Raw genomic sequence first — 15732 nt, forward strand, 5'->3', positions numbered from 1 at the left:
TACAGACGTGGGGACCTGCATGAAAACCTCCTAAGCTTATTTTTACCAGCTTAGGTTAAAACTTCCCCAAGGTAGAAACTATTTTCCTTTTTCCCTTGGACTTATTGCTGCCACCACCAAGCGTCTGACAGATATATAACCGGGAAAAAGCCCGCTTGGAAACGTCTTTCCCGCCAAAATCCTCCCCAAACCCTACACCCCCTTTCCTGGGGAAGGTTTGATAAAAATCCTCACCAATTTGCATAGGTAAACACACACCCAAACCCATGGATCTTAAGAACAATGAAAAAGCAATCAGGTTCTTAAAAGAAGAATTTTAATAGCAGAAAAAGTAAAAGAATCACCTCTGTAAAATCAGGATGGTAAATACCTTATAGGGTAATTCGATTCAAAACACAGAGAATCCCTCTAGGCAAAACCTTAAGTTACAAAAAGACCACAAAAACAGGAATATCCATTCCATTCAGCACAGCTATTTTATCAGCCATTTAAACAAAACCGAATCTAACGCATATCTAGCTGGATTACTTACTAAGTTCTAAGACTCCATTCCTGTTCTGTTCCCGGCAAAAGCATCACACAGACTGAGAGAACCTTTGTTTTCCCCCCTCCAGCTTTGAAAGTATCTTGTCTCCTCATTGGTCATTTTGGTCAGGTGCCAGTGAGGTTATCCTAGCTTCTTAACCTTTTACAGGTGAAAGGGTTTTTCCTCTGGCCAGGAGGGATTTTAAAGGTGTTTACCCTTCCCTTTATATTTATGACAGTTCTGTAGCTCTGCAAACTTGTGGGGAACTTATCCAGCTTTAGTCTGTTTAGTTTTTTTTTTCCGTGTGGATATTACCACTAAACACAGCTCTGACTGAGGAGGCAAGTTTCATTGGTTAATAAGAAGCTGTTGAAAGTGTTCCCTATTTGTTATCTAATGCATCCAGATGAAGCATTCTGTTGTGTGACCATCCTACAGACTAATCAGAGGCTGGGAGCAGACCTGTTTCTCACATTAAAGGTATGCAGTGTGATTGGGGATTAAGTCAGTGCTGTCGTAACTAGGATTCAATCCAGTAGGAACCAGTAGTTCTATTATTAATAATCGCTTCTATTCTATTCTCCACTCTTAAATGTCATTAATATACGGATTAGGTGGGGAGCTGTGGAGTTAAGAGCAAGAGGGCTTGATCAGTTTGTGGGGATATAAATGTAGCTGACATCCCTCCTGATCATTATGGCTTCCACTAGTAGCTTTGGCAGTTTTCACAAAGGAATCTCTACAAATGTGTTCAGAATCTATACTGGAGACGTAAATAACTACAGTGATCACACTTGTGTTAGCAGCATAGTCCACTTTCAAGAGGAATCTGCCTTCAGATTCTGATATTTGTTATTAGCATTTAAAGAGTAAATAATAACGATTAAAGCTCCTGCATTTTTGTGGATGTGAATGATGAGCAGAATACATTGCTTAACTGACCCCTTTTCAAGTTCATCTTGCTCATTAGGTGAGCTACCCGTAAAATCACTAATTTTATGTTGTTTGTTGACATCAGTTAATGAAAACTTTCATTTAACTGGATTTTAACATTCTCTTGTGTTTAGAGAAACTGATCTAAATTTGATTTTCTAGGGTTTATTGGCATTTAGCTCAGTTATTCCAAAACCAGGCCCTAAAATATGGAAGTGGTACTTTGTTCACTGGTCTGGTTAAGAATTGCTGTGCATGAGTGTGTCCTGGTATGCTGTTTCCAGGAGCAAGTTCTGTACAAACTCATATACATTATCGCCTTTGGATATCCCCCCACAATTCTAATATTTGATTGTTGACTGTGAAATCTTAGCTTCCAGCTGGATCAGAGTTCTTTGTGCACTCATTAGCTTCTTCATTTCTTTTCACTTTGTGAGCTCCTGTTTCGCTACTGTGCATCTTGGTAGCCCTATGGTATCAGTTGAACTGATCCAGTTTCCTGTGAATGGCCAAACTGATACTTTTGTTTCTCCCATTTGAAAGATTAGGTTTTCCAAAAATTTTGCACATAGGTTAGATCTGAAAATAGTCACTTTTGGCCTGATAGTGCAATGAGTTCTGTGCAGATGGTCCCAGCAATCATGTGGGAAATCTGTTGATGCAAATGGCACTTTACACAGGTGCCAGAGATCTCACCACAAGGAACTTGTTGCATGGTTGGGGTCTTTCTGTGACAACTGAATGGCATGACACTCTAATGTGCTCTAATTGGATCTGGGTGCACTGAACACCTCAAGGATATGTCCAGAACACAACACAGGTTGGCTCTGATGAATCTACTGTTCTCCATAGTTGCTATAGAAGCCAGTGGCCTTTCTCTTTCTTCCCTAGTATCCTCTATTAGAATTCTTTTTGTCGAGGTCTGGCTGTCACCCCATATCTCTCATTGCATCTCAGTAATTTGATTTATTCCATGAGAGTCAGAGTAAGTCTAGATTGAGTCCAAATGAACAGTAGGCTGAAGTGGAGCAGCAGTCTGATATGTCTACTTACTGTGCATATTATCTGGGAATCTGGATTTCCTCTGTATTTAGTTTCCAACAGTCATGGCATTAGGTTTCAAAAAATTAAGGATGGCCCCATCACCATGAATAGAACAAATGACATATTAGTTATTTTCTTGAGATTTAATACAAAATATTGTATTTGTGCATATAAATAAGTACTTGGTAACATTGACATAGGGTAATATTAATTGTGTATCAATAGGAGAATTTTTTTTTATCTACACAAATAGACCCGTTGAAGTCAATTGGACTACTCTTGTGAGTGCTCACTCATACGAGTTAAGGTCTTGCAGTCTGGTTCAGAATGTTTGCATCTTCAAAACACATACCCAGTGTTAGCTCAAATGGAATCTCTGCATTTACTAGCCTATCTAGTGAGAGCTTTCTAAATATATAGTGCTTAAGATAGTAAATTCTAAAAATGATTATTTGTATCTAAAATAGCTATACGTTCCAGAACTGCCAGACCTTGAGACATTGTGCCCCAAAGTAAGATGTAGTCTAAACTGATATCTTCATGATCCCCTCAGTCTTTGTCTCAATCAAAGCATTTGAGGACAAATTACACCAGCTGCAGAACAGATATTTAGATCAGCATTTTTAGTTCAAACAAAGGTTATTGCTACAGTCGTACAAAAGTGCTATAGATTGGAGTACCATTTTCAGTGTTCTGAGACAGGCTCTGTTACCGTCTCTCCTTTTTTCATGTACTGCTTGTATCTTAGTCTTTATGCTAGTGATCGCCAGTGGTGTATTATGTCTGTTGATGAAGAGAGCTGGTAAAAGTAATAAAAATAAAGGAGATGCTTAGATATAAGCTGAAAGGACAAAAACACACAACAAAAAAAAGAAGAAAAGCACAGAAAATAAAGTTTTCTAAAGTTATGGGGCCAGATCCTTCACTGGTGTAAATCAGTGTAGCTGCATTGATGTTAATGGGGCTATGTTAACTTACAGCGGCCAAAAATCTGTCCCATAATTTAAAATATATTTTAAGGGTATGAAGAATGGCATGGTGTGTTATATTTTCTCTGATGTTAAGTATTGTTGTACAGTACTTTAAATGCAAACCAAGTTCCTGGTTCTAAGAGTTTCTGAGTGTCACTGGCTCCCATTGTTTTAACAGAGCCTGGCTTGATGGCCTTAAATTAAAAACTATTGTGGTTCTGTCAGACTTTTGTTTAAAAAAAAAAAGGCCTGATCTTACTACCTTTTAAAGTCCATGCCAAATCTCCCACTGACTTTAATGGGAATGGAATCAATCCTGAGAAGAGCATGCTTATTTCAAGTGACTGTGACCTCCATAGGTGCTTGCTTGCTTGCTTAAGAGATGCAGATAACACAGAAAGCTTGGGGACTGCATTGGCTCTTAGCATCGCTAACACAACTCTGTTCTCCCTGCACAGGCATTAATACCATTTTAGTGCATAATTCAAAGGGTAGATATACCCTAAAGATTCTCCCATGTTGTGAGAGGTAGTTCTTCCTCTCAGAGTTTAAGGAACTGGTAGGGTGGTTTTATAGAAACAAGCATTAAAGCCAAGAATCTGTCCTGGCCTGCATGACATGAAGAACTTCATAAGTGTGGGTTTGTTAAAATGTTCTGGATGCTATATTGCACAAAACAACTGGATAAACAGGAGCATTAGAAAATATTTTAGGATTAGAAGATTAAGAGTAATTGGCAAATGGAAAACTGGATAGTACAGGGGATTGGTAAGGGATCTGCAGCCTTTCACCTCCTCGTTAGTGACTGAAATGTGGCCCAGGTAATCAGAAATGAAGACTGATTTACATCTGATGCTCCAACTTCGTTGCCTGGTCCAGTTGCAAGTAGGCAAAGGTCAGTTTTTGAGAAATCACCATGACCATGTACACCAGAACCCAAGGATTTCATGGGTGCAGAGGCTGAATTTACACTATCAACCCTTGAGTGTTATGTGCATGTAGGACATTAGTTCCTACAGGTAGAATTTGCTTTCTAAAATAGATAAAGAGAGTAACTAGCAGATACTATGGATTCCTTGGTAGACTGCTGTTCTGTTAAATCAGAAAAATAGTCTAAGCCATTTGCCATAATAATGAATTCAGGATTGGCTTTGGAAACGAGAAAAGCAAGTAAAGTTGTGAGGGAGAGTATTCTGGGTCAGCAAAATCAAATAAAAACACCCTCTTAGATTTAAAAGCACCGAAAAAATCTTTATACTGTTCCATAAAAAAGAAACAAGGGGTGCATGCATCCTATAATAATTAAAAAATGAAACACAAACAAACAAAATAAAACCCCAACCAACCCTCTAAAATGCTAAATAGGTCATGACATCATCAAGAGTTAGAGACTTAAATAAAGGCAACCTACATTCAAATATCTACCAGAAATGTTTTATAAATAAATAGCCTTTGTAAAGTGCTTTTCAACTTGATCTAAGCATATTAAAAACATGAAATCTCCAAACACTGCCCATCTTTCAGATGGGGAATCTGAGCCACAAAGGGATTAAGTGACTTAGCTAAGGTTGCAAAGCCAAGACTAGAATCCAGGAGTTCTGATGCGCACTCCCTTGCTGTAATTATTAGACTAATGGGGAGTTAAAAATTCTAAAACACCAGAACACGAAAGAAGGGTGGCCCAGTTGTACAAAAGAATGTACAGTAAAAACAAGGCAAAAACCTTCCCCCAGCTACAGATGATGTTCTATAGAACACCCAGTAAATGCTCTAATGAATTATCTTAATAATGATGTGTAAGAGCAAAATAAAGATACAGATGTTTTGCACATCTAATGACAAAATGGTTGAGGCTATATAAACACCTTAGTTACTTAAAAACTACCTAGGAATACATTTTATATTGGAAAACCCCAGAAGGCCTTTAATACATTTTGTATACTAAATGTACACAGAGGCTTGTAGCTGCTATGGAAGTTAGATCTTGAAGGATTGAGAGTACCCAAAAGAGTGAAGAATGCACTTGAAACTGTTCTAAGTAGTAATCATCTGTAAGGAACACTGGAGAAACAAGATGGGCGAGGTAATATCTTTTATTTGGCCAACTTCTGTTGGTGAGATAGACCGACAAACTTTCATGCTTACACAGAGCTCTGAAACTTGTCTTGTTTACCAACCGCAGTTGGTCCAATAAAATATATTACTTCACACACCTTGTTTCTCCAGTGTTTCGTACACCTGGTTACAATCTAGAACAGTTTTAAGTGCATTCTCCATTCTTTCGTTTGGGTAGCCTCAGTCCTTCAAGATCTAACATGACTTAAGTTGTCTCTCTAATATCCTGGGACCAACGCTGCTACAACAACACCATATGTAAGAAATACTGACATTTTACAAAATCAAACTTCCTCTTATCAGGTTCTTTTATATTTTCTGGCTGTTTTTAACAGTAATGGAAAAGAAGCACAAATTTAATTCTACTGAAGAGATGAACTGAATCCCTATGGTGAATTTGGTCATAGCCTGTTAGCATGGCCAGTTATTTAAGACTGAACTCTACTGATAATTGTTGACGTTCATGAATGAATTAAACTATTAACTAAAAAGAGTTTGGATTTTTAGATGCTTTAGATGAGTGATCCTTACTAATGGGATTTATTTCAGTTTAATCCATAACAGGCTGAGATCCTCAAAGGTATTTAGGCTTGTAACTTCCATTGAAATCTGTGGCTGAGGTGGGAATAGGACCTGGACTCCTGAGTTCAAGTCCACTGCTCTAGTCACTAAACTATTTTTCCATCCTAAGGAGGGCCTGCTACAGGAGGAGAATGCTGAATGTGAGTCATCCCTCTGTGTATCTGCCTGGGAGCCATAGGTTTGAGGATGTTTTTTTAACTCCAGCCCTGCTCACTCTGCACTCCTGCTTGTGGGAAGAGTAAAGTTGGACTCCACAGCTCTATTAGAACTGCAGCTTTTTAGTGTTGCTTTGCCCTCTTCCTTGTGATTTTTGTGCTGGCAGGGAACGCATGGGTTAGAAAGTAAAACACAGAGGATGTGAGGGGAATGGGAATGGGAATGAACTGTTGGAGTAAGTACCTGAAGCTAGCCATCACCTTGGAAATTTCAGAGAAATGTGGATGGAGTATGTCTTCTTTCGCTCCCCCTCCCCCCTTCTCTCTCCCCTTTATTCCATTCTCCCTGGAAAAGGAAAGAGAGCAAGAGGAAAATATATATATATATATATATACACACACACACACACATACACACAGAGAGAGAATTTGCTGTCCTTACATAGAGATATGATATGTAACTGAGAAATCTGAAAGTCAAGCCAAGACTTGAGTAGAATACACAAATCCAAACACTTTGGCAAATGGGATAGGCTTCATCCAAATTTGGCTGGCTGAAAGCTGAGGCAGTTTTAGTTTATATCATTACTACTTTCCTTCAAGTGCTTCTGCTAGCCCTGCTACATGGAAGCTAGTTTCCTTGTTCCTTTACCTGATGACCCTAGTGGAGGCTTTAAATAGGTTTTCTGCACTTGAAAAATTACTTTTGGGTGTAATAACATTAAGATGACCTTATGTTACATTTCACGTACACCCTCTGCTAATGGGATCCATTATTTTAAATTGTGGTAGGGTACTCAGTGAAATGCCGGTCGAACAATCGGTAATCAGTTACATTCCAGTGTTTTAAAGATTTTTTTCCCCTCTATTGCAACTGGTAAGCACAAGATATACTATAAATTCTTAATTCTCTTTTATCCTTGCGTTGCAGAGAAGGAGGTTAGCATGGGATACTGAACTTGCTATGTAGGGCATTTATCAAGGATTAGGAAAAGTTACAAAAATATATTCATTTACAGCTACTCTGTTGGGTAAAATACTGATATGATTAATATGTTTTTCCAGTGTACATTCCAATGTAATTAGCAACAAGCATCGGTTGGGCTTATTGTCATTCCTGCTTCCTAACTGATGTCCAAAGAGCGCCTGCCCTGCAAAGAGGGACTTGTTGTCTGTAGGCTCTCTAGATGGACTCATAAGAATAATGGATGTATTTACTCATAAAAGCCACTTAAGGTAAAGTATTTTGGCTGGTTGTTCAGTGCCAGAGCAAAATAAACAAACACTGAATGAAAAAACAGATCTCCTTGCAACTGAGTTAATCACACACGGAGTGGCTGTTATTTTCTGTTTTCCTTAATTCCTTCAATGCCCCTTTACATTAAAGGCAGAGATGTTTCACTGAACATCAGCGAAACTTTGAACATTTGAAATAACGTGATGGATGAAGACCTAATGAGCCAAATCCTGTGGAGTAGCTGCAGTTCCCACGGACTTCAGCGGATCAGGCCCAGCATGTTTTGCCTCCATTTTTTGCTATCCTGTTTTTAGCAATAGGAACCAACGACCTTCTGCAGTAGTCAGTCCCCCAAAACTGCTCCCTCCCAAAGAACTCCTCAGAGCCAAACTCTTAGCCTGAAATTGGGACTCTGAAGCCCCATAATAATGTTAAATCCTGGTTATACCATGGTGCCTTTCGATCTCGTGGTTATCTATTTAAATATCTTTGCCAGACACACACAGATTTCATTTCAGCTTATCAGAAAAAAGTTTTAACCAGCTCATTGGAATCATGTTTCTTTAAAACAAGAATCAGAGGCTGAAAAGCATCTTTATACCATGATTTAGCAACCTATTGACTCACTATATGTATTTATTGCTGATGGCATACAAGGCATAGCATCTTATACTCCAAGCTAAATGGCTAAAAGGCATTTATATTATATGCATTTTAAAATGTTTACATGTCGTGCTCTTTGTATGTCTGAGTCTTTCCGTATGGTGTGATTCTGAATGAGCAGTGATCACATGCTTGCTCTGTGGCACAGCTGTTGAAGAGGGGAAGAAAAATATAATTACACCATTTGCCTAATGCATTACAACTGAATCCCAGAGAAAAGCAGTAATTCACTTAACAGTTGAGGGAATGAAAAGCTGACCCTGCACAGAGTGTGTCGAAACGTTATACGCCCTTGTTAAAGCCCTTCTCACACAGAAAAATCCAAGGCATGGCACTGCCGCATGGAAGCTTCCACGACATCTCTGCTTATTTGGAATGGTATACCAAGGGTGAACTGGGTGAAGGGTGGGTGGGTGTAAAAGGTAATTGGTTGCTGAATATTGTGTAATTGTTATAATTCAGGAAAAGAAGTAAAGCTGTGGTGAGATTTTTGTCGTGAGAGACTTTTTCCCCTTCCCTCCTCGGTTCCTTTTTTGGCCATCAAACCAGTTGTACAGGAGCAGCAAATCTCTCTATGATGTCACAAGGCAGGTGTGGTGCACTCATGGGAAGGGCAGGACTGCCTGCTATGAGAACAGAGATTTTAATAACATAAGCCTGGAAGCCTTGCTTCCTTCCTTCCTGCAATCCATGTGCTCATAGATCATGAGAACAGTTAAGTAGACCTCCTTTTTTAAAAAAAATTAGTGATGTCATGATTTTGGGTGTAGTAAGTTTCTTTCTTTGCCACATGCCATTTTTCTACAGTAATTTTTCCATCCTTATTTTACTGACTTAGAGCTCTTAATAGGAAAAGAACAGAAGATTTCCTTGGAGAATGTCTGCACTGAGTAATCTTTGAGAAAATTGCCTTTCAGTTCAGACAGCAACCCCCATATTTCTAAAAAAGAGTCTCAGCGGATACTGGATGCTGTTGTAAGAATGCTCTTTATATGAGGGAGTGGATGTAATCAGGCACAGTCAACTGAATTCGGTTTTCAAATTTCATTTTTGTGCGTTCAGATTCATAAAACTGTTGTACTCCTTGTGCTGTAATACTGACTTCCACTCCAAATTCTTTGTCATATTGGCAGATCAAGACTTGGGGCCTGATCCTGTATTCCACACTCAGCTAAAACGCTCGCAAAAGTCTCCTATTGAGGGATATCTATATTAGCTTGATTTTAAAGAGGAAGATGGGGTAGTACTTTAGAGCTGACAAAGTGGGTATTCACCCACGAAAGCTTATGCTCCAATATGTCTTTTAGTCTATAAGGTGCCACAGGACTCTTTGCCGCTTTTACTTTAGAGCAGTGAAGGATGGATGGTACAGTGGTAATAACCTGGTACTTTAGAGAGCTGGGTTCATGTCCCTACTCTGCCACAGACTTCCTGTGTGATGTTGCATGAATCACTTAGCCTCTTTGTGCCTCAATTCTCCATCTGTAGAATGGAGATAATAGTACTTACCTTCCTAAAATGGATGTTGTGAGTTAAAGATTGTGATGTGCACAAATGCAACAATAATGGTGGCCATATAAGTACAGAAGATACATAGGAATTGAGCCAAGAGATATCCAGGTCCAGCTCTATGAAACTGGGCAAGTCTCTTTCACGTATGCGTGCCTCCATTTCCACAACTGAAAAATGGGCACAATATTTATTCAACTTTGTAAAGCACGTTGAGATCTTCAGATGTAAAGTGCTGCAGAAGTGAAGGGTTTTACTACTATTTTATGACATAGTTGTTACAAATGAGACATTGGTGATGTAGGTCTTATTAAAATTTATCCTTAAATTTTTGTATGATTTCTTTTTTTCCATTTGGTTTTTGAATAATTCTTCAGTATAGCTAAAATTATCTCATTCTTTTTTCATAGGTTACTTTAGGTGGAACCTTTATCGGCATTGGACGGAAAACTCCAGATTGCCAAGGCAACACCAAGTACTTCCGCTGCAAATTCTGCAACTTCACCTACATGGGCAACTCATCAAATGAACTAGAGCAACACTTCTTACAGACTCACCCGAACAAAATGAAAGCCGTCCTTCCCTCCTCTGAATCTGGGAAACCTTCAGAGAAAAACTCCAATAAATCCAGTCCTACTCTTCGATCATGTGATTCTGGAGACTTGGGGAAGTGGCAGGACAAAATCACCGTAAAAGCAGGAGACAACACACCAGTTGGATACTCGGTGCCTATCAAACCCATAGATTCTTCTCGACAAAATGATACAGATGCCACCAGTTACTACTGGTGTAAATTTTGCAGTTTCAGCTGTGAATCATTCAGCTCTCTCAAACTATTAGAACATTACAGCAAACAGCATGGGGGAAATCAATCAGGAAGCCTTCATCCAGATCTAAATGATAAACTTTCTAGGGGATCTGTCATTAATCAGAATGACCTAGCCAAAAATGCAGATGGGGAGCTAGTAACAAAGACAGAAAAGGGCTCTAGTATGGCAAAAAAGAAAGACTTCTCTAGCAAAGGAGCAGAGGATAACGTTGTGACAAGCTACAACTGTCAGTTCTGTGACTTTAGGTACTCAAAGAGCCATGGCCCAGAAGTAATAGTGGTGGGCCCACTTCTCCGCCATTATCAGCAGCTACACAACATTCACAAATGTACCATTAAACACTGTCAGTTCTGTCCTCGGGGCCTCTGCAGCCCAGAAAAGCACCTTGGAGATATTACTTATCCGTTTGCTTGCAGAAAAAGTAATTGTTCCCACTGTGCTCTCTTGCTCTTGCACTTGTCTCCTGGGGTGACAGGAAGCTCTAGAGTCAAACACCAGTGCGATCAATGCTCATTCTCCACTCCTGATGTAGATATTCTCCTGCTTCATTATGAGAACGCACATGAAGCCCAGACATCTGATGTCAAACAAGAAGCAAATACCCTTCAAGGGATGGATGGGCCACTGACTCTCAAAGAGAACAAAGAACACTCATGTACCAAATGTGACTTTATTACCCAGGTGGAAGAAGAGATTTCTCGACACTACAGGTACAGTGAATTTTAAAATTACATATAGTAACACACAAAACAAACAAACCCTGAACACTTCTATGAAATGTCAGGGATCCTAGTATACTGAAGAAACTTGAAATTAGATCAAAATGGGAATACATATAGGTGTATCTCTATATCTGTTTACATAGTGCCAAATCCAACTCATATTTACTTTGGTCAAACTCCAGGTAAGTCAATGGAGTTATTCTAGATTTAAACCAGTGCACCTAAGAGCAAAATTTGGACTTGTGTGAATGCTGTGGTTCCTGCATATTTGAGATTTGCTGTGCTGTTTTCCATCTGAAATACTTCTAGCTGCCTTCTGCCAGAAAGCTGATACCTTCATTTATGAAGGGAATCCAAATGTTTTTCTTCCCAAGACTGACTATAGGTCTATTTCTTTCATGCGTTATAGTACAGTACTCTTATTAACTACCTTATTGTAGTATTTTCCATCCCCAATTCCAACAATTCAGTGATTAAGGACATTCTGCTGTTGTTTAGTATTCCTTTTAGGGCTGTTGATTAATCACAGTTAACTCACACAATTAACTCAAAAAAATTAATCGTGATTAACCACTTTGTTAATAGAATACCAATTGAAATTTATTAAATATTTTTGGGTGTTTTTCTTCATTTTCAAATATATCGATTTCAGTTACAACACAAAATACAAAGTGTACAGTGCTCACTTTATATTATTTTTTATTACAAATACTTGCACTGTAAAAATGATAAACAAAAGAAATAGTATTTTTCAATTCACCTCATACAAGTACTGTAGTGCAATCTCTTTATCATGAAAGTGCAGCTTACAAATGTAGGGGTTTTTGTTACATATCTGCACTCAAACAAAATAATATAAAACTTTAGAGCCTACAAATCCACTCAGTCCTATCTTTTGTTCAGCCAATTGCTAAGAGATACAATTTTTTTTACATTTACTGGAGATAATGCTGCCTACTTCTTAATTACAATGTCACCTGAAAGTGAGAACAGGCGTTTGCATGGCACTGTTGTAGCTGGCATTGCAAGATATTTGTATGCCAGATGTGCTAAAGATTCATATGCCTGTTCATGCCTTGGCCATCATTCCAGAGGACATGCTTCCATGCTGATGACTCTCGTTAAAAAATAATGCGTTAATTAAATTAATGACTGAACTCCATGGGGCAGAATTTTATGTCTCCTGCTCTATTTTACTCGCATTCTGCCATATATTTCATGTTATAGCAGTCTAGGATGATGACCCAGCACATGCTCGTTTTAAGAACACTTTCACTGCAAATTTGACAAAATGCAAAGAAGATACCAATGTGAAATTTCTAAAGATAGCTACAGCACTTGACCCAAAATTTAAGAATCTGAAGTGTCTTCCAAAATCTGAGAGGGATGAGGTGTGGAGCATGCTTTCAGAAGTCTTAAAAGAGCAACACTCTAATGCAGAAACTACAGAACCCAAACCACCAAAAAAAGAAAATCAGTCTTCTGCTGGTGGCATCTGACTCAGATGATGAAACTGAATATGCATTGGTCCGCACTGCTTTGGATTGTTATCGAGCAGAACCCGTCATCAGCAGGGCTGCATGTCCCCTGGAATGGTGGTTGAAGCATGAAGGGACATATGAATCTTTAGCACATCTGGCACATAATATCTTGCGGTGCTGGCTGCAACAGTGTCATGTGAACGCTTGTTCTCACTTTCAGGTGACATTGTAAACAAGAAGCGGGCAGCATTATCTCCTGCAAATGTAAACAAATGTTTGTCTGAGCGATTGGCTGAACAAGAAGTAGGACTGAGTGGACTTGTAGGCCGAGCGATTGGCTGAAGAAGGACTTGCGGGCTCTAAAGTTTTACATTGTTTTATTTTTGAATGCAGGTTTTTATTATATATAATTCTACATTTGTAAGTTCAACTTTCATGATAAAGAGATTGCACTACAATACTTGTAGTGAGTGAATTGAAAAATACTATTTTGTTTTTTACAGTGCAAATATTTGTAATCAAAAATAAATATAAAGTGAACACTGTACACTTCGTATTCTGTGTTGTAATTGAAATCAATATATTTGAAAATGTAGAAAACATCCAAAAATATTTAAATAAATTGTACTCTATTACTGTTTAACCGTGTGATTAATCGTGCAATTAATTTTTTAATTGCGATTACTTTTTTAAAATCGCTTGACAGCCCTAATTCCTTTCAAATTGGGAGCAGGCACTCTTTCATCTGTTGATGCCATCCCACAAGATACTTTTCCAGATGATTATTTTTATGTTGTTGGTCTAAAGTGTCACTTTATTTATTTTTAAGTGTTAGCATCGCGATATGAAGATAGAAAGAGCCAGTCTCCCGATTCATGTCCTTATAGCTGTCAATTCCCTGATAAACTTTTTGCGGTAGATCCTCAGCTGTTGGAAATTGACTTCAGTGAAGCTATGCCAGTTTATATCATCTGAGAATTTGGCTCTCTGATTTTAAAAGAACAGTTTGTTATACATTTTGGAAAAACTGGGTTAAAGATTAAGTAAAGAATCTTAAATACATTAAACATTTATGACCAAAGAGTCAGTGACAACCACAGAAAATCCAGACTTCCATCACCATTAAAGGATTTTTGGCATAGAAGCCATACATAGTGATGACAAAAGAAGATCCAGTCTCAGACCTCTCTTAAATATATGAGAGCCTGTGATGCATTTACTAGATTCCAAAACATTGAGAAAGTAACAAAGGCAGACTGTAGTATAGTGCTTTAATAGGGCTTAAAACAGGGGCATCTAAACATTGCCCAACAGAGGGCCACATTGGCAATATGTTGGGTGCCCATAAAAAAATGGAGCAGATTGCTCGTCTTTAATTTGGGGCTGTAGCCTCCAGAGACTACAGGTCCCAGCATGCAGTGCCCGATTTTTGATTTAAGTGGGCCACAGGGATGTTGTGGGGATTAACTGGTTAATGTTTGTAAACTGCTTTGAAGATGAAGAGTAGTATCTAAGTAATAGATATTATTATCCGGTCAGCTTTGGGCCATGTTGTATAACTCCATAGGCAGCGCTTTGCTGCTGGGGCATGGCATGATTTTTTTTTTAAGCTGTTAAAGATTTTATTTTTAGCTATTTCATGGGCTGACATGGCTTCTCTACTGGAAAAAAATTGTTTTGCTGCAGCTGGTAATTTAATTTTTTAAGAAGTACGTTCAATTAAAATGCTTATTCCTGAGAAAAAGGGAGGGAGAGAGGACAAAATTTTCAAAACTGAGTGCCTTAAATTAGGCACCTAAATCAGTGGCCTAATTTTAAAAAAATGCTCAACACCCAGCAGCTCCTACCAATGTCAGTGGGAACTGATATGTACTCCGTATTTTCGAAAATCAGGAGATTTTAAAGGTCTAAATATGGACTTGGGTACCTAAAATTAGGCTCCTTTGTTTGAAAGGCTTGGGAAGAATTCTCTAAACCTTTAGCACACCACACCCTCATGTACTTTGTAGATGTCATATAACTAGAATCACAACTCCCTTCCCTCAACATCTCCCAATTTCTGACACGTCTCACTTTAAAAATGTGTATTGTTCTCATTTTTCATGTCCCTTCTCCTATAAAATCACACATCTGTAGTTTAATTCTGGGGAAAAGAGTATAACAACTATTTAGAATCTATTAAAAAAAAACTAAAATGACTTTTCCATAGATAGTAATTTTATTTAAATACCCATTATCTTTTGATCCCATAGGATAGAAGCATGGGGCTATTCCATTTGGAAAGGGAGGAATTTTTTACTATATAGTGGTATACAACTTCCATGTCTACCTTCAATGAGGAGTCCTTGTGGCACCTTAGAGACTAACACACTTATTTGGGCATAAACTTTCATGGGCTAAAACCCACTTCATCAGATGATAGTCTCTGAGGTGCCACAAGGACTCCTCGTTGTTTTTGCTGATACAGACTAACACGGCTACAACTCTGAGTCCTATACAGTTGGTCCTGGATGTACAGGTGAAAAGATACAAGAATAATTCCAAGAAAAAAAGATCAACTTCTGAAACATATTTGTATCTGTGAATTAGGTGGCACACATAAGGTATAGCTAGCCTGCAATTAGACACCCTCCCCCCTTGTAGGGCACAGAGCCCAGGGTCCAGCCCAAGCCCACATGTCTATGGCTCAATGAAACAGCCCCGGAGCCCAAGCCCTGTAAGGCAAGCTAGCTGGCACAGGCCAGCTGCGGGTTTTTAATTGCGGTCTAGACATCCCCATAGAGCACATGGTGGTGTGATGTAAAGTTTTTAATCAATGGGCTGATGTTCTTTGTGACTTCCTCATACATGAGCAAGACTTTAGACCTAGAAAGTATTTATGCCACACAGCCATGTATTCCATACATATATATAAAGAGAGAGAGAGATACAAATACAGATATATAAGAACATAAGAATGGCCCT

The 15732-nt window shown here is 38.6% G+C and overlaps 1 protein-coding gene across 4 annotated transcripts in view; it reads left to right on the forward strand.

Annotated features, from left to right (window-relative positions):
• The window catches only part of TRPS1 (transcriptional repressor GATA binding 1), a 252814-nt gene that overhangs the window by 52296 nt on the left and 184786 nt on the right, over positions 1 to 15732 (forward strand). For all 4 annotated transcript variants that reach the window (XM_037892095.2, XM_037892096.2, XM_027828561.3 and 1 more), the window contains one exon: positions 10146 to 11275. In XM_037892095.2, coding sequence (XP_037748023.1) covers positions 10146 to 11275 — 1130 coding nt within the window. The remainder of the gene's footprint in view (positions 1 to 10145; positions 11276 to 15732) is intronic.

The sequence above is a fragment of the Chelonia mydas genome, chromosome 2 (genome assembly GCF_015237465.2).
Source record: "Chelonia mydas isolate rCheMyd1 chromosome 2, rCheMyd1.pri.v2, whole genome shotgun sequence".
Taxonomy (NCBI): Eukaryota; Metazoa; Chordata; order Testudines; family Cheloniidae; genus Chelonia; species Chelonia mydas.